We start from the raw sequence: 24,132 nt of genomic DNA, 5'->3' as shown, positions 1-24,132 counted from the left end.
TTTTACGGGGTGGTTTGCCCCTGCCTTCTCCAGTCGTCTACACTGTACCCCCAGCAAGCTGGGTATTCATTTTACCGACCTCATAAAGATGGAAGGCTGAGTCGACCTTGAGCCGGCTGCCTGAAACCGACTTCCGGCGGGATTGTTGTGAGTAGAACTTTTGGCTGCAGTTTACCACGCTGCACCACAGGGATCCTTTTGGTAGAATGAGAAGCAACTTAAAAAAAACAAAAGAATATGAGTTGGTTTTTATATTCTGACTTTCTCTACCACTTAAGGCAGAATCAAACCAGCCTACAATCACCTTCCCTTCCCCTCCCCTCCCAACAGGCTCTCTGTGAGGTAGGTGAGGCTGAGAGAGTGTGACTAGCCCAAGGTCACCCAGGTCGCATATAAAAACCAACTCTTCTTCTTCTACATGTGCCTGACTTGGTATACCTGAGTGGGAAATTGAAGGAAATTCATCGCAAAATTCATCGCAAAATTCTGCCCAACAAAAGATAACAAATGCAGAGAAGCTGATTTAATTTATGCAACACTGTTTAAATTTATTTATATCACACTCACTTAACTAGACCAAGCAATCAGGATATAAAAACGAAGGCCGCCCCAAGGTCCACAAGAATTAAGAGGCGCAAAATAAACGCTCTGTTTGTCAGTTGCAAAACAAGGGGGGGTTGGGGAGGAGAAATATGTTTCAAGACTTCGGAAAGCGGAGGCAACACCCACTCCTTTCAAGCGGCAAAGAGAAATTTGCTTCCACTGGTTAAGGTTTTATTTAGGTTAAGTATGCAATAGTTTAGGGATGTCCGCTACTTAAAAAAAACAAACCCTGGCTCAATCCTTTTCCGATTAACCCCCTCTAAAACAAACAAAAAGTCGCAATGGTCAGGTCATTGTCCAGTCTAGTCCTGGGCCAGGAATTTAAGCTACAAAGAAAAACCAAATGGCAGTTTAAGAAAAACAGAGTCTGAAAAGTCCCCAGTTGAGAAGCAACTGAAAGGCTAGAGGGAAACATCCCGCTTTCTTTTGTGCCGGCAAAACTCCAGGTGGTCAGTCATCAGCACCGAAATCGGTCCGAAAAGTTGGGGGACTTTGGCACCGTCAGGGGCTGATCGCTACGCTTGACCTCCACATTCTGGTACCTGCGGATCGGGTTGGCTTTGTGCACCTGGGAAGGAGGAAGTGAGAAAGAGAGATCCTAGCTGTCACAGGTCAGGTGTTTAGGCAAGGAAAAGTCTGGTCAACACTCCCCCCCATTAAAACAAGACTGAGGCAGGAGAGGGAGGGTCTGCGAAGGAGCGAGCTGAGGGTGGCTGCCTCCCCCAAGCCCACCCCCTTTCCAGCACTGACTCTGCTCCCACTCTGGGCCCCAGCAAAAAGACTGCAATTGGTTGAGGATACAGGATGGTGATACGTTCACCCCAAGTCTAGTAGGTATCAGCCTGCACTGTGCCAAAGCGGGACACTGAGACAGAAACATTGACATAGAAACAGAGCTGGAAGGCACCTCAAGGATTGTCTAGTCCAAACCCCTCACAATGCAGGAAATTCACCCCCTCCCACACTGACTCCTGTTCTATGCCCAGAGGAAGGCAAAAAACCTCCACAGGATCCCTGGCCAATCTGGTCTGGAGGAAAATTGCTTCCTCACCCCAAAGTGGCGATCAGCATTACTCTGGGCATGTAAGAAAGGGCCACAAGAGCCAAACACTGACTCAACCCTTCCTGCCCTCCCTCTTATGAGCTGCCTAAGTTCACAGAATAAGCCTTGCTGACAGGTGGCCATCTAGCCTCTGCTTTAAACATCCAGGGAAGGAGAGCCCGCTACCTCCCGAGGAAGCCTGTTCCATTGAGGAACTGCTTCAGCCGTCAAGAGGTACTTCCTAATGTTTAGCTGGAAACTCTTTGGTTGCAATTTAATCGATGAGATAACAGAATTATAGAATCATAAAGTTGGAAGGGACCAACAAGGTCATCTAGTCCAACCCCCTGCACAATGCAGGAAATTCACAACTACCAACTACCAACACCCCCAGTGACCCCTACTCCATGCCCAGAAGAGGGCCAAGATGCCCTCTTTCTCATGAACTGCCTAAGGTCACAGAATCAGCATTGCTGACAGATGGCCATCTAGCCGCTGCTTAAAAACCTCCAGGAAAGAAGAGCTCACCATCTCCCGAGGAAGCCTGTTCCACTGAGGAACTGCTCTAACTGTTAGAAAATTCTTCCTAATGTCTAGATAGAAACTCTTTTGATTTAATTTCTGGGCCGACCTTCTGGAGCAACAGAAAACAACTCAGCACCATCCTCTCTATGACAGCCCTTCAAGTACCTGAAGATGGTTATCATATCCCCACTCAGTCTTCTCCTCTTCAGGCTAAACATACCCAGCTCCTTCAACCTTTTCTCATAGGACTTGGTCTGCAGACCCCTTACCGTCTTTGTTGCCCTCCTCTGGACATGTTCCATCTTGTCTACATCTTCCTTAAATTGTGGTGCCCAAAACTGAACACAGTACTCTAGGTGAGGCCTAACCAGAGCAGAGTAAAGTGATACCATCACTCCGCGTGATCTGGACACTATACTTCTGCTGATGCAGCCCAAGATCCAATTTGCTTTTTTAGCTACATGTTGCTATCTCAGGCCTGCAACTCATTGCCGGGGCCAGCTGGAAGTATTTGGTCCCCCTAAGTAAGCCGCCGCTGCTCGCTGGGCCCACGCCCCTGAAAGGATGCCGGTCACCTTCTGCGCCGACGGTGGCTGGAAGGGGGTCTCCTCACTGCTGTGCCACCCCAGCGGTGGCTTGGCCAGAGAACGGGCCCTGCCTCCTATCTTGGACAATGTGACGGGCTTTACTTACCAGCTCTTCCCTGAGCCTGGCCAGCCTCTCTCTCTCTTGCTCCTCTTCAATGCGCCTGGCCTCCTCTTGGACCCGGGCCTTCTCGGCCTCGGCGCTCTCCAGCAACTTCTCAAACTCCTGACGCTCTCGGGCCCGCCTCTCCGTGGCCAGCTCAAAACTCTCGGGAACTGCAGAACCAGAAAGCACCTCTGAGTTTAAAAAGAGAGGGGAGACACCACCGGTGCAGTGAGATGCTGCCGCTGCCGTGCAAATCACACCCTTGTGCAGCTCTGAACACATGAAGCTGCCTTCTACTTGGTCCATCAAAGTCAGTACTATCTACTCAGACCAGTAGCAGCTCTCCAGGGTCTCAGGCAGGGGTCTTTCATACAACCTACTTGCCTGGTCCCTTTAACTGGAGATGCTGGGGATTGAACCTGGGACCTTCTGCATGCCAAGCAGATGCTCTACCACTGAGCCACAGCCCCACCACACCAAACATCTGTAAGTCACGGCCACAGACATTAAGCTGCCTTATACTGACTCAGACCACTGCTCCATCAAAGTCAGTATTATCTACTCAGACCAGTAGCAGCTCTCCAGGGTCTCAGGTGGAGGTCTTTCACATCACCTCCTTGCCTAGTCCCTTTAACTGGAGATGCCGGGGATTGAACCTGGGACCTTCTGCATGCCAAGCAGATGTTCTGCCACTAAGCCGCGGCCCTCTCCCGCGCACAGAGAAATTGAGTGGCCTGTCCTTCATACTAGCTGTAGAGGCAGGCCAGGGCAAGCCACCTCTGCTCGTCTCTTGCCTTGAAAACCTGACAGCAGGCTCCCCAACCTTTTTGAGCCTGTGGGCACCTTTGGAGTTCTGACACAGAGTGGGCATAACCACAAAACGGCCACCACAGAAGAAACCCAAGCGCAGGGGACAAGAGGAGTAATTTTTTAAAATACAGTAGGAAAAAGAAGAGTGAAAACATAAGAAGGCCCTGCTGGATCAGACCAAGGTCCATCAAGACCAGCAGTCTTTTCACACTGATACGGCAAACGGGGGTTCGTGGGGGGAGAGAGAGACCTGAGATCAATATTTCAAGAAAACAGTTTACTTGCAGCTGCTGACTCAGAGGCCCTAATGGGCAGAAATTTCTGAGCTCCGATCATACTGAGGAAGGGATATTTATCCAAATTCAAGATATGACAACCCATCAACATTCAGGGTAGGCTGATAGCACTCCAGACATAGAGGCCATGAAGCAGGAGCTGTGGCAGCAGGAGGTGAGAGGGCCTGGCTCGGGGTGCCCTCGGAGGCCCCCTGGGACCCTTTGTGGCTTCTGGGGAGGGGGGTCCAGGCCAGCTTGCTACAGGCCATGACGTCCAGCACAGGGCTGATCCCAAGCAACTATGCTCAAGACAGACCAAGAAAGGGATCTTGGGGTGGTCGTGGATCGCTCAATCCGGTGTGCAGCTGCTGTGATAAAGGCAAATTCTGTGCTGGCCATACTTAGACAGTTCAGTTCTATCTAGTTTCTCCTATCAATGTTTATAGTTCACTCTGACTCTCCATGACTCTTAACCCACTTCCCTAGCACACAGACATACAGGGATATTCTGCCCAGCAACAAGCTATTCCCTGGCTGTCCTAATACATTTTACAGAAAGAAAAAGAGATTATTACAAATTGCTAAATCAGTGGATCTTCCATAGTCAGGGGAAGTCTACCTGCTGTCACAACACAAAAGCCATCAGGTGCCTCTAGGAAGCCCACAAGCATCTCATATAATAGGCCTACTCCTCTGATCCTGGAGAGAATAGGTATACATCATGACCAGTATCCATTTTGACTAGCAGCCATGGATAGCCCTCTCTTCCGTGAACATGTCCACTTCCTTCTTAAAGCCTTCCAAGATGGCGGCCATCACCACATCCTGAGAATAAAACCAACTCTGGTAGCAGCTCCTGCTGCTGCTGAAACCACTCTATTTCGATCTGCACAGCCAATCAGATCTCCAGTGGCCAATCAGAGGTTCTGCTGGGAAGAACTCCACCTGGTCACACCCATTTTGTAAAAACCTTTAGCGGGTGCCTGGGTTGGGGACCCTGCCCTACAGGGTTGGCATGCCAGCTGTGACTTGACAGCACTTTACACGCACACATGTACTCAATACTAGCTGCAGATCTTGAACGAGGGTTCTAGAAGGTGTCCGTGTTTGGTTTTTCAGAACTTATTCCAAGATTTAGTACATATTGGAGATTGTGGGTGCCTTGTGATTGCGGGACACAGAACTCCAAGTCCCTAAAATAAATTTTTTGTTCTAAGCAACCACCGTTGCAAATTATTAATCTGACCTAATGTACCATCCAGTGGATGGGTAGATACCTGGTATCTGGCCTTAAATTGCATAGGACACATGGCCTGGCCCAACCAAGAGACATCTATGTCATATCTGGCCCTCGTAACAAATGAGTTTGACACTCCTGGTTTCTAACGTCAAACTAAGACTCAAGAGACCTGGGTTCCAATTCCCACTCAGCCATGAAGTTTGTTAATTGGGTGATCCTGGGCCAGTAGGCTCTGTCAATCAAGCCTCCCTCCCTCCCAGGGCTGTTGTCAGGATAACCACGGTGGCCGGGAAAACCTTGGTTGATGCCCCAAAACCCTTGGAGGAAGGGCAGGGTAAAAACGTGAGACTGAAGAGGGCTCCAAGGCCTGCCAAGTGCTTCGGTGGAGGCTCAGCTTGGCAAAGATCATCCCAAACCAGATCTTTCAGCAGCGGCCCTCGGTCAAGCCTTCGAGGAGCAGAGAGGCGGGTGAAGCTGGCAGCTGCTGCCCAGATCGCAGCTCCTCCTCGCCCTAACTCAGTACTCAATCAACAACCCCGAGGGCCGGCGAGGGATTCCGTCTCTCCTCCGAGGCACAGATGCTGCCTGTCAATGACGACACACCAAGGGGCTCTCGCGCAAGGCACCTGCCGGCGCACAGGAAGAACACCGTGGGGGGCTCGGCTGTCACTGGGCCAGCCGAGCTCGCCAGCCCCTCACCTGAAAGAGGTTTGCTCTCCTTCTTGGGCACGAAGGGCTCCTGGCGGAGCACGGAGCTGGGCTGAGCCTTGAATGAGGACGCCTCCTTCTGCTGCTTCAGCTCCTCCTTGATCTGCTTGGAGGGGAGAAAGGGAAGAAAGAGTGAGGGATGCAAATAAGAGGCCCCCGGGGACACAGGGCGGCGAGGTCGAGGACCTCCGGACAAGCACTCCCAGCCTCACTGATCTGTGCTTAAATCCCCACTTCTGCTGCGCGCTGCAATTATAGGGAACATTTGAGTTGAATAATAGATACTGACAGACTTGAGATGGTAAATATAGTAACTTTACTATTGAGTAAATCCCTTTTATTGATAGGTATTGTCCATGTAAGACTGGGGATCCTGAACACTTAACCCACATGCTGTTGTACTGCCAGCTTTACATGAGGCCGAGGAATACCTATATTAAACCCCTACTGCCCAGTGATCAGTCTCTCAGATCAGCAGTTGGTGATGTACCTTTTATCTGATAGAAACCCCTCTGTCACCCAACAAGTAGCTAGTTTTCTCCAGTCTGCACAAAGGATTCGCGAGCAGTTTGTTCGTACTTCTAAGTAATGTTATTTTAATGTAACCTTTTTTAACCGTTTTCACAACTCTGTTTATTGTATGCTGATGTAAATGCCTAATAAAGGTAATGATGATGATGAACTATTGAGTAGTTTTTTATAGATGTACAATTTTATCTCTTTCATAGTCTGCCTAGTAAACGTCGGGATGTGACATCACCCCATGGGTCAGGAATGATCCGGTGCTTGCACAGGGGACCTTTACCTTTACAGTATGATAGCAGCAGTTTTATTATTCCTCGTCTAAGTATGGCCAGCACAAAATTTGCCTTTATCACAGCAGCTGCACACCGGATTGAGCGATCCACGACCACCCCAAGATCCCTTTCTTGGTCTGTCTTGAGCATAGTTGCTTGGGATCAGCCCTGTGCTGGACGTCATGGCCTGTAGCAAGCTGGCCTGGACCCCCCTCCCCAGAAGCCACAAAGGGTCCCAGGGGGCCTCCGAGGGCACCCCGAGACAGGCCCTCTCACCTGCTGCTGCCACAGCTCCTGCTTCACGGCCCCTCGCCGGTCAATCTGCAGCTGGAAAGGCTCCAGCTTGGTTGGGCTCTTCACCTTCTTCTCTGGCAAGCTGACGTGGTCAAACTGAGGTACGGGGTGGGCTTTGAACTTAGGCACCTGCCGAGGGGAGGGAAGAAAGACACATGCAGGGCTAAGTGGCGCCGAAGGCTTCAAGCCTGGTTACAAGTTAAAGATGTATGAAGAGTTGATTTTCATATGCCGACTTTCTCTACCACTTAAGGAAGAATCAAACCGGCTTAGTCTCCTTCCGTTCTCCACAACAGACACTTTGTGAGGTAGGTGGGTCTGAGAGAGTGTGACTAGCCCAAGGTCACGCAGCTGGCTTAGAATCATAGAGTTGGGACCACCAGGGTAATCTAGTCCAACCCCCTGCACAATGCAGGACTTGAAGATGGTTATCATATTCCCCCCTCAGTCTTCTCCTCCTGTCTTAGTGAGACTCTCCAAGCACTACCTTGTGCTAGAGAAGGAGGGGATGGAGAGAGACAACCAGCAGGTCTATGATCCCTCCCAGCCTGAGTCTAGGAGAACCTTCCATGATCACAACCTGGCTTACACGCAGCGGTTTTCATTAGTCCAACCTTTACTTAAGATACAAGACTGACAACTACCGCCCCCCAACACACACACCCAGTGACCCCTACTCCATGCCCAGAAGATGGCCAAGATGCCCTCCCTCTCATCATCTGCCTAAGGTCATAGAATCAGCATTGCTGACAGATGGCCAAGTGGGCATACATTTGGTCTAAATGTGAAGGATCCTGGGTATTTGGACGGCTTGCCAAAAAAAACCCATTTTGGATCACCAGCCTGACACCAGGAAGCTGCAAAACCCAGCCACTTCTTCTAGTTATGGCCAACTTCTTCTAGTTGGAACCAAGTATTAAAACATATCTCGACGATGTTTAACCTACTGTTGTTGCATTTTTATTTTGTTGTTGCTGTTATTATAAAATAAACTTAAAATACAGAGTTAAAAAACAGGGTCGTTTTTAGAAGCTTGGCTAAAAAATGCAAGTAATGTCAAGCAGCAGTGCCAACGGCAAAGACACGCTGTCCCAGCCAGTCCCCACGTTATCGTGGCCCTTTGCATTGTGGGACTGCGTGAAGAGCCACCTGTTTCCAGAAGTTGGCCCCGTCATCCCGCTTACCCCAGCAAGGTGCCCCCCCTCCAATCCAAGACGGAGCTGCCGCCCACTTTTACCTCTTCTTTCTGAAGCTCTTCGATCTTCTTCTCTTTCTGGAGCAGCCTCTCTTTGTCCCGGGAGTCAAAGGAAAACGGGCACATTTCCACCTGCCTTATCTCAGGAGCTTTGGGCTTGAAGGGTACTCCAAAGTGAGGCATGGGTTTGGCTTTGATCACAGGGACCACTTCCTCTTCCTGCAAGAGACAGTGATGGGAAACATTGAGGAAACACAGCCTCTCCTGAAAATCTATTTTTAAAAATTTACTTCATTTATACTCCACTCTTCTCCCCAGTGGGTACTCCAAAGTGGCTTACAATATTCTCCCCTTCTCCGTTTTATTCTCACGACAACCCTATAAGGTAGCAGTAGAAAACAGCAAGAGTCTAGTTACAGTTTAGACTAACAAAATTCCTGGCGGGGTATTAGCCAGCATGGTGTAATGGTTCAGAGCGGTGGTTTGGAGCGGTGGACTCTGATCTGGAGAACCAGGTTTGATTTTCCACTCCTCAACATGAGTGGCGGGGGCTAATCTGGTGAATTGGATTGGTTTCCCCGCTCCTCCGCATGAAGCCTGCTGGGTGACCTTGGGCTAGTCACACTCTCAACCCCTCCTACTTCACTGGGTGTCTATTGTGGGGAGGGGAAGGGAAGGTGACTGTAAGCCAGTTTGATTCTGCCTTGAGAGGTAGAGAAAGTCAGCATATAAAAATCAACTCTTCTTCTTCTTCTGTACCCTGCCAGAAATGTTGTCAGTCTTTAAGGTGCTACTGGACTTTTGCTCTTTTCTACTGCTATAGACAGACTAACACAGCTACCCATCATGATCTAACTATAAGGTAGGGTAGGCTGTGTGTGTCGGGCCCAAGGTCCCCCCACCAGGCTTGCAGAGAACTGTGCAGCTGTTTCTTTCCTCTGGGGAGGCCAGAGGTGCCAAACTCCAGATCCTAAACATTAACTCCTGAGGCATCCTGCAGAACCTCCAAACTCCAGCTCAGGTGACTCAGTCACTCTGCCGAGAGCATGCAGGTGTGTCTGCGCACACTCTGCAGTTCTGGACCAAAATCTCTGGCTTGCCATCAACACAACTGGGAAGGTGGAGACAAGAGTTAGATGGAGACTTCCTTTAACCGGAAGCCCCGTCGCTCTGCCCCACAACACCCTGACTACCTCCAGCAACGCAACCGTGATGCGACCAGTTGCTGCAGCCCAGAAGAGCAATTACCTTCTCCTTCTCCTCTTCTCTAGCCAGGGCACCAACCCTGTTCTTGAGTGCAAACGCTGGGGACTTGGGAACTGTAATTGGCAGTGGCTTTTTCTCTGGTACGCCCTGCGGGAATAAAGCAACAAGCACACCAGATTATCAGAGGACTCTGAGTACATACCATGATGCTACTTGAAGAATTAAGTCACATTAAATCAACATGCCCTAGAACTTTGAAAATCCTCCAGTGATTTCCTAAGGAACCTCTAATAGTTTGTGCAACGCTGCTTATCTTTTTCTTCCATTGCACCCCCAATACAGAGATTTTTTTTAAATTTCAAGCTGCCCAAATCACATTCGAGCCAGCCCTGATTTAAACCCGCTTCCTCTCCAGACAGGCAAAAAGCTTCCAGGGTTACCACAACTTCCTCCAGGATTCTGGCTGGGCACGGCCTGGAATGAAACTCAAAGTGCTCCTTCTCCTGCGGCTTCTTGCTCTCGCGCTCCTGAATCCGCTTTTCAATCTCCAGGTCGAATCCAATGGGTTTGGTGGACTCTTTCACCGGAGGTTTCTTGGGCAAGATGGGCCCGGCCTCCAAGATCCGGGGGTTGAGCTCCTGAGCTTTGAATTTATACCTGTTCAGCGATTAAGCAGACAGTCAGATTTCCTCCCCCCAATCCTAAGAAGGAAAAAGTTGCCTTCCGACGCATGATACAACGCAGCGATACTCAGGGGAAGGCCTTGGCCTCTACGCCACCCAAAGGAACTGGTTGGCCACTGTGTGAGGCAGGATGCTGGACTGGATGGGTCTGATCCAGCAGGGATCTGTGCTGCTCTCCTGCCAGAATAGTGCAGAAATCTGCCGCAAATCGAACATGCCAGCACAAATGAGTCGGGGTGGGTGGGTGCGCTCGAGGCTCAACAAATGTTTTCTCACCCTGCTAGCCTGTTCCTTGCCCTCAGAAAGAAACAGAAGGGCTGCACCAGTAACAGGAAATATAAATAAGGCCAAGGCCAATAGTGCAAAACAGGTAAAAAGATTTTTTTATTACTGAGAATTTAAATTAGAAAGATACTGCCTTGACTAGATACTAGTATATAGTAAGGTCCTTTCATTAGCAACTTGATACACACTTTTGGCTTATTTGAAGGACGGCTGCAAGAAGTACAGATTCCCCTGAGGAAGCCCATAGGGGGAAACGTGCAGGGAATTTTTATTCTGAGTGATAAAAAAACCTTTCTACCTATTTTGCAACATTGGCCTTCTTTCTATTTCCTGTAACCAAAGCAGAAGTAGGCAGATCTAAAGCCAACACATCATGCTACAAACAGATAGCGCTGTGTGCAAAGTCCAGCCTAGCTGACCTCCCCCCGCCGGCCGAAGACACAGGCCAGAAGCCCCACTCACTGTTGGAGGGCCGCGAGCTCCTCGGCCTCCAGCTCCGCCGCGCTCTTACAGGTGACGGGCCTCAAGCGACTCTTGGTTTCCAGGCGGGGAGTTTTGGGGTTGGTCAGCTTGGCCTTCAGGGGCCTTCTTGGAGGTGCTGCACAGAAGGGGGGTGGGGGAGAAGAAGAGTTGGTTTTTATATGCCGACTTCCTTTACCTCTTAAGGGAGACTCAAACCAGCCTTCAATGACCTTCCCTTCCCCACAACAGACACCCAGTGAGGTGGGTGGGGCTGAGAGAACTGTGACTGGCCCAAGGTCACCCAGCTGCCTTCGTGTGCAGGAGTAGGGAAACCAATCCAATTCACCAGATTAGCCTCTGCTGCTCATGGAGTGAAGAATCAAACCTGGTTCTCCACATCAGAATCCACCGCTCCAAACCACCCCTCTTAACCATAGCTCTTAACCACTACAGCACATGTGAATCCTTAATGCATACGAACTGCAGAAGCAGCGTTGAGGTGGTCTGCATGCCCGCAAAGGAAGAACCCACACCAGCTAAAAAGCTTTGGTGGTAGAAAGTGCTGTCAAGTCGCAGCTGACTTGTCGTGACCCCGTAGGGTTTTCAAGGTGAGAGACGTTTGGGGGTGGTTTGCCATTGCCCACCTCTGCGTTGCAACCCTGGACTTCCTTGCAGGTCTCCCATCCAAGTACTGACCATGGCCTGCCCTGCTTAGCTTCCTGGATCTGACGAGATGGAGCTAGGCTGGGCCATCATTGAATCATAAGAGGTGGAAGGGGCCATATAGGCCATCTAGTCCAACCCCCTGCTCAATGCAGGACCAACCTAGAGCATCCCTGACAAGTGCTTGTCCAGCCTCTGCCTAAAGACTGCCAGTGATGGGGAGCTCACCACCTACCTGGGTAGCTGATTACACTGTTGAACTACTCTTATTGTAAAAAATTGTTTTCCTAATATCCAGCCGGTACCTTCCCACCCGCAATTTAACCCCATTATTGCGAGCCCTATCCTCTGCTGCTGGAACCGCTCTAACCGTTAGAAAATTCTTCCTAATATCTAGATGGAAACTCTTTTGATTTAATTTCAACCCGCTGGTTCTGGTCTGACCTTCTGGGGCAACAGAAAACAACTCGGCACCTTTCTCTATATGACAGCTCTGACTCTCAAAAGAAGAGTTTCCTTCTAGACATTAGGAAGAACTTTCTAACAGTTGGAGCGGTTCCTCAGTGGAACAGGCTTCCTCGGGAGGTGAGCTCTCCTTCCCTGGAGGTTTTTAAGCAGAGGCTAGATGGCCATCTGTCAGCAATGCTGATTCTATTACATTAGGGAGATCATGAGAGGGAGGGCATCTTGGCCATCTTCTGGGCATGGAGTAGTGGTCACTGGGTGTCTGTGTGGGGGGGGGGAGGTAGTTGTGAATTTCCTGCATTGTGCAGGGGGTTGGACTAGATGGCCCTGGTGGTCCCAACTCTATGATTCTATGGTTTTTATATGCCAATTTTCTCTATCTTTTTAAAGGAGAATCAAACCGGCTTACAACCTCCTTCCCTTTCTCTTGGGCCAGTGACTCTCTCTCAGAATAGCCTACCTCACAGGGGTGTTGAAAGGATAAAACAGAAAAGAAGAAATCAGGTGCACTGCCCTGAAGGAAGGGCAGGATAAAAATGAACCATACAGTTAAGACAGTGGGCAATTGCACCGTGGATTGGAAGACTGCAAAATTCTCCACTCTGTAGCCACAGAGAGACTCCCAGCATCCCGCCCCCCAAAACCTCACCTTCCTCCACTTTCCTGCTTCGCAGATGGTAGCGAGAGGGGGTGCTTCTCTGGAACTTCTCAATCTGCTGAGCCAAAGACACAAACTCGGGGGCAGTCGCTTCGTGCTTCCGTTTCTTGCCCTGAGACAGATTGAAGGGCTTTGGGACCGTGCCCCCCTTTGCCACGCGGGCCTGCAAGCAGACAAGGTTGGTCTCTTAACAGCAAGTTGGCCGGCTTCGCAACATGAAACAGCTCACCTTTCTGAACTGCTCAGGAAGCTCTTCTATTCCAGCTTCAATACTTTGTCGGCAGGACTATTCATCCCCACCCCTCCATCCCTCAATGAGTTTTTTTTTTAAATTAAGAAAAGATGACAGGGCCTGGAAGAGGCAGATATACAACCAGGAAAGCCCTCAGACCTGGGCAGCTGCTCAACACCTTTTGGTGTTCTGTACCTCTTGCAGCATGCTCAGTCCCCATCCAGCTGTTTAAGGGGCTTCTCTTTTTTGTAAGTTAGCCAAAGAAATATTTTCCTGTATACTTAAGAAGTTCCCCAAACCCCAAGTACGCACTCACTGTGTTTATGGAGGATGGGGCTATCCATGGCTACTAGTCAAAATGGATACTTGCCATGATGAATACCCATTCTCTCCTGTTATCAGAGGAGCATGCCTATTGTATTAGATGCTGTGGAACATGGGCAGGACAATGCTGCTGCAGTCGTCTTGTTTGTGGGCTTCCTAGAGGCATCTGGTTGGCCACTATGTGAACAGTCAGCTGGACTTGACGTACCTTGGTCTGATCCAGCAGGGCCTTTCTTATGGTCTTATGCCTATTAACTTAGGTGCTGTGGAACACAGGCAGAAGAATGCTGCTGCAGTCGTCTTGTTTGTGGACTTCCTAGAGGCACCTGGTTGGCCACTGTGTGAACAGACTGCTGCACTTGATGGGCCTGGGTCTGATCCAGCAGAGTCTTTCTTACAGTCTTATGACCTACCTTCACTGTTTGTTACTGCCATGGGGGCCAGCCATTAAAGTACCACCACCACTGGCAAAGCAGGTTAGTGTGGTAAAGAAACCATAGACAAATTCTGCTTTTTTTTTAATTGGAGGATTCATGGCACATACATCATAGCATGGTTCAGAGGGATTTTTTTTAAAAAGATCATCTGTTAAGGGATCAGCACTGGAGGACAAACGTATGTCAAAATGGGCTGCCTTGGGAATTCTCAAGAGTACCTGCCACCCTTACCTGGATCTATCTACCTGGCATTTTCTGAGCAAGATTTGCTGCTTGCAAGTCTTCCTGCTATGCCCCTCCAGGTAGCAACAGCCAACAGCTGAACGTTCTCATACCAGATGTCCTCATCGACCAAGTCAAAGAGTTTGTTTACCTTGGCATTCTTTTTCCCCATAACCTGAATTGGAATGCCCATCAAAAAGCAGTGTCCAACAAAATTAAACCTGGGGTTGGTGCTATTGTCAACTTTTTCCACACCAAAGGTGGCAAATATATTCCAGGGGCTATTCAGGTTTTTAATCTAAAAATTACCCCAATTATTCTCTTTGGTGTTGCCATCTGGGTAACAGCTGTCAATGAATCTATAGATCGTCCATTGCTTCAGTTCTTACGAAAACTCCTAAATGCCCCTCAATGTGTTGCTGGCGTTACTCTTCGTTCCGAGTTTGGCCAAATGTCACCAAAGCTAGGGAATGGTTGGCCGCCTTTAAACTGCATCTTAAACTGTGCTTTAGCACTGAGGGGTTCCTAGCTTCTCTGAAGCACGACCCTTTTAAATCCTCATGGCAAAAAATCTTAGATGAGAAACTGTCATTGTTGGGCTTCTCGCAGGATATGTTATTAGATCTTGGGGAAACTGAAGCTTTCACCAAAATTAAAAAGTGCATTAAAGGGCTTGATTATAACAGCACGTGTTTGTTCATGCCAGTTCTTCGGAATACCACCACCATGTGGTTTGCCTGCTTATACATATTATTTGACAACTCCTCGTCTTTCTAGAGCCTTCTGTTTAGCTAGATTGAATGCTAACCCCTCTATGGTTATGCAGGGCAGAATTCTGAATATACCATATCCAGACAGGACCTGTCCTTGCTCTTCTGGCTCTATCGATTCACTAGCTCATGCCCTTTTGGAATGCTGCTTTTACGAGGAACTTCGATGACATTATATTTTCCCCCTTTTAACATACAAATCTAATGCCTCTGTGTCTGACATAATGCCTTTTCTACTAAGCGATAGGGATCCCAAGGCTACATTGTCAGTGGCAAGATTTGTTTCAGTCCTTATATCCCTCAAACACTAGATATATGCTGCTCAAGATCAATGGATCAAGGAGCTTCTAAGGGATAAAAGGAAGGAAAGATGTCCTCATCATAAATTTTTGCACCCTCTTCCCTCTCACCGGAGACGGCGGGTGTTTCCTCAGGACAGCTGCAAAATCCACCTCCTTGTACTCTGTCCCCGGCTGGCTTTCGCCGTGCTGTTTAATCCTGTCGTCTGTACTGAAGTGAAAGTCCACTGGCTTGGTTAGGTGGGTCACCATCTTCTTCACAGGTTGCCCTGAGGGGAAAGAGAAGAGGGCCTCGATTTAGTAGGAAGAAGCCATGGACCCCTCCACAGGAAACATCCCAGGACATAACTGTTACAGGCCTGGAAGGCAGCTTGATCTCCAACGAAGTGTAGTGGTTAAGAGCGGTGGAGTCTGATCTGGAGAACCAGGTTTGATTCCCCACTCCTCCAGATAAGCGGCAGACTCTAATCTGGTGAACTGGGTTGGTTTCCCCACACATTACGCCTGGTGGGCCACCTTGGGCTAGTCACAGTTCTCTCAGAACTCTCAGCCCCACCTACCTTACAGGGTGCCTGTTGTGGGGAGGGGAAGGGAAGATGATTTTTAAGCTGCACTGAGACTCCTTAAAGGTAGAGAAAAGTGGGGTATAAAACCCAACTCTTCTTCTTCTCTAGCTAAAGCACTCCCTGCCCACCTGATCCAAGTAAAATGGCCCCTAATACATTATTATTTTTTTATTTACAAAATTTATATCCTGGCCTTTTTGCCCCCATTAGGGCCACTGAGGTCGCTAACAAATTGAAAACAAATCAAAACACATCTTTTTAAAAAATCATTAAAACCAACCAAAAACTCCTATTTATAAAATATTGGAATAGTATCCAGCCAAAGGAAACAATGCTGCCTTGAGTATTATTAGTTTGAGAATTCTGCTTTAATTCAGAGAGTTGGGACATTATTATAAAGATGTTTTTCAACTTGTTTTTGATATTTATTTATCTTTAGTCTTATATCCCACTCTTCTCTTGGCCAAAGCCGGGCTCAGGGCAGCTCACAACAGATAAAACAATATAAAAATATATGGATGTTGTGATAGAAAGCTGGATGTTAGCATGTTACTACATAAATAAAGCAGACAAAAAACACATCAATAAAACAATTATAGCCAAGCTAAAATACCTATACAGAAACATAAAAACAGAAACAAGAACAACAATTAAAATGCAGGGCAGGAAGGACCGAATTAGACTGACAATGCCATTGCCTGGTAGTATTAGGATGCAATTTCCAAAAGCAGCCACAGATCTAACAAGGTTGGAGATCCCTCCCTTGTGGAGCAGACTTGGCCATCTTAACCGCACACAGAAGTTGCCCACTGCAGTCTTGCCTTGGCCATGACATAAGGCCCTCTGTGTCAGGAGCATGCCAGGAGGATGGTATGCGGTAGTGTGATTGAGCTGCCTCCAGGTGCTGTTGTGTTGTTCTGTCCAAGGCCAGTCTGTGCCCCGTGTTTAGTCTTCATAGATTCTCATAGTGTGGGAATCGCCAAGTGCCCCTTATCTCCTTTTGCTTCTCCATATATGCTATCCCCCTTGCCTTTCGCCCCCTATTAGTGTTCTTCTGAATATGGCTTCTGAAACCTGTCGATGATAACCAATAAAACTGCTTTCGTGGATTTGCCGTCTGCTGGAATCTATTTATGGTTTGCCGCAAGGCTAGAGCTTACACTCGGTAGAAAGAACACAAGAGCAGCCCTGCTGGATCAGACCAGCGGTTCATCTGGTCCAGAATCCTGTCTCCACAGTGGCCAACCAGTTCCTCTGCAGGTCCAACACCAGGGCACAGAGGCCGAGGCCTTCAGAAGAGCATCAGAAGAGCCCTGCTGGATCAGACCAGTCCAGCATCCTGTCTCACACAGTGGCCAATCAGTGCCTCTGGAGGGCAAACAACAGGGCATCGATGCCCTATTCCCCTGGTGTTGCCTCCTGACACTGGCCATCAAAGGTTTCCTGCCTCTGAACGTGAAGGTTCCCTTGAGTCACCATGGCTAGTAGCCACCGATACACCTCTCTTCCACAAATCTGTCTAATCCTGCTAAATCTGTCTATGCCCGTGGCTATCAATACATCCTCTGGCAGCAAATTCCCCTTTCTAATCACACCCTATGTAAAAGAAGTATTTCCTTTTGTCTCTCCCGAATCTACTGCCCATCAACTTCATTGGATGTCCTCAAATTCTAGGGAGAAAAAGCGTTTTGCCAGTCCCATCTGCGCGCTATCAAATCCAACCGAACTATGGCTGTGCCATGGAAAAAGTGCGCAAATCCTTATGTGGACAGACCACAGGCTTACAGGGCATTACCCCAAACCACCAGCAGGTACTCATACCTGGTTCCGATCCAGCTTACCTGGGCCAGCAATGGCAGCTCTGAGAGACTCCTCGTTCTTCCGGCGCATTTCAGCCACCGCCTGCTGCAACTGCTGCATCCGTTCCAGCTCCTGCTCCTCGGTGGACTTCAGCTTGGCCGATGGATTCCGCCTGAAAAATAAGGACGGACGATTCCTCCAGAACAGAAAGTTTCTCATGCCGCCACTTGGCCAACCATGGAAGAGATGGATGAAGAGAATTGCCTGCCACTATAGATGTCCCAACTATCAGCAGAGTACCAAAGCTCACAGGTCGCTCTGGACAAGGGCCAGAGGTGCAGTTCTGGACCAAAGGCCAGCATCCTTTCTTAGTCAGTGGCCAAGCAATTAGACACATCTGGTGTGACTAGTGACTTACTCCCCCAAAGCGGCAAGTTTGCTTTAGCCTTTTGCTTGACTCTTAATGTGCAAACACCCCACCGGTCGAGTCATCACCCAAGCAAGTGCAACATTTATTTTAAATTTCAATCCCGCCCTCCCCAGCCAAGTTGGTCAGTGTTTCAGCCCTGCCAGCAACCACAGGCCGTGAAACGTGGAGCCGAATACTGGGACACCTCACAAAGGTCGGTGAGTGTGCTAACAAAAGGGAGACAGAAGAGGCTGGAGCCAACTCAGACACAAGCTGCCACATCTTTGCTGGCAGATTTCCCAATGAGCAGTTGAAACGAAGGCTCCTAGACGCTCCCTGGACCACAAATGGACAGCTGCTGCTCCACCATGAACACTAAAATGTCTATTCCAATCTGTGACTGCCACCTTCTCGCACGTGTACTAGACCAGCGTTCCCAAACTTTTTGAGTCATGGAGCACTTTTCAGGAGAAAAATACATCACGGAGCACTGATTTTCACCTAGCACCTATATACGAAACCCAACGACAGTAGTATTTTTCTTTCCAATCTCTTCACGGAGCACTAGATGTTTCGTGGAGCACCAAGCGTTCCATGGAGCACAGTGTGGGAACCGCTGTACTAGACAGTTCTGCTGAAGGACCATCTTCTCCCATATGTTCCTGCCCAGGAACTCAGATTACAGGCAGGTGCCCTCCTGACCGCCTTGTCAATCAAAGAAGCTCATTGGGGGCGGGGGTCTCAGGGGAAAGGGCCTTTTTGGTGGCAGCCCCACAGTTACGGAACAATCTCCCCAGGGAGGTACACCTGGCCCCCTCACTTTCAATCTTTAGGAGGCATCTGAAGACACTTTTTAAAATTCAGGACCGCATCTGATTGTTAGCTATCCAGAGCTGTGATTTTAAAATTTAAGAATTGCTAGGCTGCCCGTCGCTGCTGTTTTGGTCAAGGTCACTATATCCTAGGAGGGCCCCTTCTCCTTGGGTACCTAGCAACCCCTGCCAGTCCTCAACAGCGGCTGGGTACCCAAGGTTGGGTGGGATAAATAAAATATATAATGAAAATATAATTTATTTAAAGCGCTATGTCAAGATAAAAATTACTTGTGTGTGTGTGTTAAGTGCCATCAAGTCGCTTCCGACTCATGGCGACCCTATGAATGAAAGTCCTCCAAAATGTCCTATCTTTGAAATTATAAAATTATTTAAAAGACGTTAAAACAGCACAATGGCATTTCCTAAGGTCGATATCTATAACCTCATGCCAGACGCATCTCAGCCTGTTTGGCCTTCCTCAATGATCAATTGAAACCCATGTAAAACATACACAAGTTTACAGATATATATATACATATACAGACAATATATATCAGACCAGGCATGTATATAGGTTGTATAATATATTACCAATTATACAAACATCTGGTAAGATTGTCTCAAGTTGTTATGCTGGGCTGTTTATGTCTCTCCCATATAAAATTTGTGAAGTTATCAACCTGGTAAAACAATGTGTTTTCTAGTTGGGTTTCAGTCCCGTCTTTTGTCTTCAACGGCGACCAAAGGCACAGCACTACTACTCCCCATCCAAGGGACCCAGTTCCCCCCACCCACCCCCATCACAGCTGAAAACGAAGGCAGTCCAGCCAAATGACTTCAGGCTACCTACTTGGGAGTTGCTGGCCGGCTGGGCCCCGTTCCCTTCGCTTTGGCCCTCGCTGGTGAAACGCTCCTGTTCACGGCAATTTCGCCCAGTTTCTCCCTGCTGTCAGACCTGAAAGAGTGGGGGGGAGGGAAGGATGAAGCACACGAGCCTCCAAACCCACTAGACCAGGGGTCTCCACCCTTGTCAAGACTGTGGGCCTCTTTGGAATTCTGACCCAGGGAGGTGGGCGCAACCACAAAATGGCTGCTGCAGGAGGCAGAGCCAGTTACAAAATGACTGCCATAGGAGGCGGAGCCAGTTACAAAATGTTAGGGAGTGAGGTCATGCACAACTCTAACAGTAACTCGTCAACATTTCAGGCAGAAGGTCTGTTCAACAGGATGCCTTTTAAAATTAACATATTATTTAAAAAATATTTTTCTTGCATACACCTGCGGCAATACAATGAAGATCCTCATGTGGTGGTAGCAGCTGTTGCTGAAGCAACTTCCGCACAGCCAATCAGATCTCTTAATGGCCAATCGGCAGGTCCGCTGGGCAAAAGCCCCACCTGGTCCCACCCACTTTCTTAAAACACATGATGGTCACCAGGAAGAAGAGTTGGTTTTTATATGCCGACTTTCTTCACCACTTAAGGAAGAATCAAACTGGCTTACAATCGCCTTCCCTTTCCCCTCCCCACAACAGACACCCTGTGAGGTAGGTGGGGCTGAAAGAGCTGTGACTAGCCCAAGGTCACCCAGCAGGTTTCATGTGGAGGACTGGGGAAACCAACCCGGTTCACCAGATTAGTCCATCGCTCCTGTGGAGGAGTGGGGAATCAAACCCGGTTCTCCAGATCAGAGTCCACCGCTCCAAACCACCACTCTTAACCACTACACCACGCTGGCTGAAAGGTGTTGGCGGGTGCCACAGGGCCAAGGGGCTCCACATTGGGGACCCCTGTACTAGACCCTCAAATACGGGAAGGTTTCCGGCCGTCACCACAGTGCAGAGAACCTGAAAACACCAGGATGGATCCAGAAATAGCCTTACCTCCACCTACAGGCAGCCGCAAAGGGCTTAGCTTTCTTGGGCTGTCTGTCAGAACTGGAGAGGGAAGAGCACATGGCCTTTCAGAGCACGCTACCTCTCCACGCGGCTGCTTGCCCCGTCTAATCTATTGCTAACACGAGTATGGCTTCTCCTGGGTCTAGAAGGGAAAGGGGTCTAGAAGGGAAAGGGGTCCATCCCCTGCTGCAGATTGGGAGGACAGCCTGCTAGGGAGACAGCCCCCGGCCTGAGGCCCACTGAGACTCCACGCGAGAACACCACAAGACCACGCCCCAGCACTGGCACACAGAGACCAATCTCTGGTTGCCTCCCCCCACCCAGACCATAGCTGTAGCCCTGGTTTCTGGCAGCCAGGACTGATGTTATCAGCGCCTTTCCCCCACCCAGATTCTGCACCCAAAACACCCCACTCCGTATCCAGACATTTTAGCACTTGTTCCACAGTTCCCAAGAATTTGCAATGTGCTTCTCTTTTGTGCCCAGAAAAAACTAAGGAAGGAAACAGAATACCGATGGAGATTACACGGTTGGCAGAGCAGGAACAACGGGACTGAAGACACCAGCCTGTGATTTTTTGGCGCACCTGACAAGTTTCCAAAAAGTTGTGTGCTCCTTCCTCACAGGCGGGGAGGAGGGGCAGGTACATTAATGGAAAAGTGCGCAGAGCAAGGCATGTATTGTTCCCATACACACGACGGTGCCCCAAGGGAATGCAAGCTGTATGGCTGGAAAAACTGAATTCTGTGAACCACATGATCGCTCTTATGATTGATCTTCCTCAAGTCATAGGAAAGGGGCAACGAGCTACGTACAACTGATGCTTTGACCGCAAGCCACTAAAAAAAATGTATTCAGCAACTCCAGTCCCCCCGTTTTTCCAATAGGTTTTTTGTGTAAAAGTCTAAAACATTCCTTTAAAAAAGAGAAGGAATTCTCTGTGCCCTTTGCCATATACCCTACCCATACCACTGGCTCAATGCATTTGTTTATGTGAGGCTTCAGCGGAAGATCTCCCCCATTATGTCCTGGCTTTATACACTGAGCCCTGGAACAAGTTTCTGGCAAGCATTCTTTTAGGGTCACAATTGTCATCTGATGCTGACAGATTAATCTATTTGTTGCCAGATAAGGACCCGTATGGCACTGTATGGCCTGGCAGCCAAGAAAATCAGGGCAAAGCAAACCATGAAAGGTGCCAACGCTGGTTAGAGCTGTATGGGGGTATTTCAATTTTTTAATTTTTGTGTTCTTGTAATGATTCTGGTTTTGTATATTTTAACCTGTCACTATACTGTTTTAGATTGTAATGGTCTATGGCCTTATACAATAAACTTGACTTGACTTATATACCCTACCCTGCTAACAAGCGAAGGGAGTTAACACGGTTGGAGAAAACCATACGTAACTGCAATGCACAATCACTGTGTAGTAAAGAGGCATATGTAAGGTGATTAACTTGCCAGCTAAACAACCTTTTCACTGTAAGCTATGTCGTCCACACTAGTTATCAATGTATCATCCAAAGCAATTGCTGTGAGTTCCAAAATTCCAGAGTAACAAATACAAAATGCGGGTGATTGTGCATTGCAAGTATGTGTGGCATACACCCTGCTCTGGCAGAATCATGGCACGAATTAGGCCGCTGCTTTTCCTACAATGGCAACAGTTTCAAAAGATTCCGCGCGATCCGCTTCCTGGCTGGCTAACTGCTCCCAGCATGCTGCTCGGTGGAGGGCCTGAGCAAGGTGCAAGCAAAGCGCTGCCCTGATTTGAGCAAACAGCGATTCTCCCTTGCGCCTTCTGACAACGTACATTTTCGACTTCTTTGGAGGAGGAGCGTCTTGTTGGTTAGCCAGGGTGCCGGCACATTGTTCCACTCTGTTCTTGGTCGCCAGCCTGCGCGGGGTAACCTTTCGCTGAGCTGAGAGCCTTCTTGGTACCCTGCAGGAAGGAAGAAGAGACACATAAGAACATAAGAAAGGCCCTTACGGAGAGAATAGGTGTGCATCGTGACTAGTAGCCATTTTTGCTAGTAGCCATGGATATAAGAACATAAGAAAGGCCATGCTGGATCTGACCAAGGTCCATCAAGTCCAGCAGTCTGTTCACACAGTGGCCAACCAGTTGCCTCTAGGAAGCTCACAAACAAGACAACTGAAGCAGCACTGTCCTGCCTGTGTTCCACGGCACCTAATACAATAGGCATACTCCACTGATCCTGGAGAGAACAGGTGTGCATCATGACCAGTATCCATTTTTACGAGTAGCCATGGATAGCCCTCTCCTCTATGAACATGCCCACTCCCCTCTTCAAGCCCTCCTAGCTGGCAGCCACCACCACATCCTGGGGCAGGGAGTGCCACAATTTAACCATGCCTTGTGTGAAGAAATACTTCCTTTTGTTTGTTTTGAACCTCTCACCCTCCAGCTTCAGCAGATGAACCCACGTTCTGGTATTATGAGAGAGAGAAAAGCTTCTCCCTGTCCACTCTCTCCAAACCATGCATAATTTTATAGACTCCTATCATGTCTCCCCTCAACCGCCTCCCTCCAAGCTAAACAACCCTCAGTGTTTTAACCGCTCCTCATAGGGCAGTTGCGCTGGCCCCCTGATCATTTTGGTTGCTCTTTTCTGCACCTGTGTACTCTAAAGCCAACAGAGCAGGAAGCATTGGGGATCCCTGTTTTAGGCTTTGAAATTCTAATAGACATGGATTACAAATCCTTATTTCTGCAAAGGAGATGCTGGGAAAGCAGGACACGAAGACCTTCTTTGGGGGGGGGGAAGGCATCTCAGAGGCAGTTTTCTTTCTCCTCCACCAACTCAGACCATCCCATCTCTTCTTTAGACAAGGCAATGAAAAAACCCCTGAGCTGGTATATCCTTACGCCTTCATTATGGAACTAGACCCAAGAGAGGGGCAGAGAACTGCTCTCCCATGTCTCCTGGCTTAAGAATCACTGGGATATTCAAATGCAGAGGTTCCCAATGTGGTGCCCGTGGGAGCCATGGCACCTGCTGACAACTTTTCTGGTGGCAACCAAGTGTTTTTAGGAAGTGAGCGGAGCTGCGGAGGAGGGGGGGAGCTTTTACCCAGCAAGGCTTCTGATTGAGTGTTGGACACATGAACATATGAACACTTGAAGCTGCCTTCTACTGAATCAGACCATCGGTCCATCAATCAGTATTGTCTGCTCAGACTGGCAGCAGCTCTCCAGGGTCTCAGGCAGAGGTCTTTTGCATCACCTACTTGCCTAGTCCCTTTGACTGGAAATGCCGGGGATTGAACCTGGGACCTTCTGCATGCCAAGCAGATGCTCTACCACTGAGCCCCTCCCCATGATTGGAGATTTGATTGGCTCTGCAGATTTTTAAATGTTGGTTTGGCAGCAGATACCACCACAACACAAGGATCTGCATCAGCTATATTGTGGCTGCGCCCACCACACTGTGTCAGAATCCCAAAGGTGCCTGCAGGCTCAAAAGGGCTGGGGACCCCCGGTCTAGCATTATGCCTGAGGCTCAAGCAGGGGTAAATGGAGGGATTGGAGAAGCCAGCCAGAGATACACAGCGGCCTGCTCACTGAGGATGGGGAAGGCCGTCACATGAGCAGGAAGATGCTTGGCAACCTTTACTCTGCTCTGGTTAGACCTCACCTAGAGTACTGCGTTCAGTTTTGGGCACCGCAATTTAAGAAGGATGTAGACAAGCTGGAAGGTGTCCAGAGGAGGGCAACAAAGATGGTAAGGGGTCTG

At 48.9% G+C, this 24,132-nt stretch overlaps 1 protein-coding gene across 1 annotated transcript in view; it reads right to left on the bottom strand.

Annotated features, from left to right (window-relative positions):
• Nucleotides 1–1,054: 1,054 nt before the first annotated feature.
• Nucleotides 1,055–24,132, bottom strand: part of TPX2 (TPX2 microtubule nucleation factor) — a 60,264-nt gene continuing 37,186 nt past the window's right edge. Inside the window, exons 6-18 of the mRNA XM_056844926.1 lie at nucleotides 22,188–22,316; nucleotides 19,326–19,430; nucleotides 17,293–17,423; nucleotides 14,997–15,154; nucleotides 12,593–12,764; nucleotides 10,816–10,951; nucleotides 9,826–10,042; nucleotides 9,428–9,532; nucleotides 8,222–8,398; nucleotides 6,967–7,113; nucleotides 5,885–5,996; nucleotides 2,864–3,030; nucleotides 1,055–1,171 (exon numbers count right to left, since the gene is read on the bottom strand). Of these exons, the coding sequence (XP_056700904.1) occupies nucleotides 1,061–1,171; nucleotides 2,864–3,030; nucleotides 5,885–5,996; nucleotides 6,967–7,113; nucleotides 8,222–8,398; nucleotides 9,428–9,532; nucleotides 9,826–10,042; nucleotides 10,816–10,951; nucleotides 12,593–12,764; nucleotides 14,997–15,154; nucleotides 17,293–17,423; nucleotides 19,326–19,430; nucleotides 22,188–22,316 (1,867 nt within the window). The 3' untranslated portion in view covers nucleotides 1,055–1,060. The remainder of the gene's footprint in view (nucleotides 1,172–2,863; nucleotides 3,031–5,884; nucleotides 5,997–6,966; nucleotides 7,114–8,221; nucleotides 8,399–9,427; nucleotides 9,533–9,825; nucleotides 10,043–10,815; nucleotides 10,952–12,592; nucleotides 12,765–14,996; nucleotides 15,155–17,292; nucleotides 17,424–19,325; nucleotides 19,431–22,187; nucleotides 22,317–24,132) is intronic.

This window comes from Euleptes europaea, chromosome 2 (assembly GCF_029931775.1).
Source record: "Euleptes europaea isolate rEulEur1 chromosome 2, rEulEur1.hap1, whole genome shotgun sequence".
In the NCBI taxonomy this organism is placed as follows: Eukaryota; Metazoa; Chordata; class Lepidosauria; order Squamata; family Sphaerodactylidae; genus Euleptes; species Euleptes europaea.
Note: the sequence above shows the minus strand (reverse complement) of the source record. Positions and strands in the feature narration are given on the sequence as shown.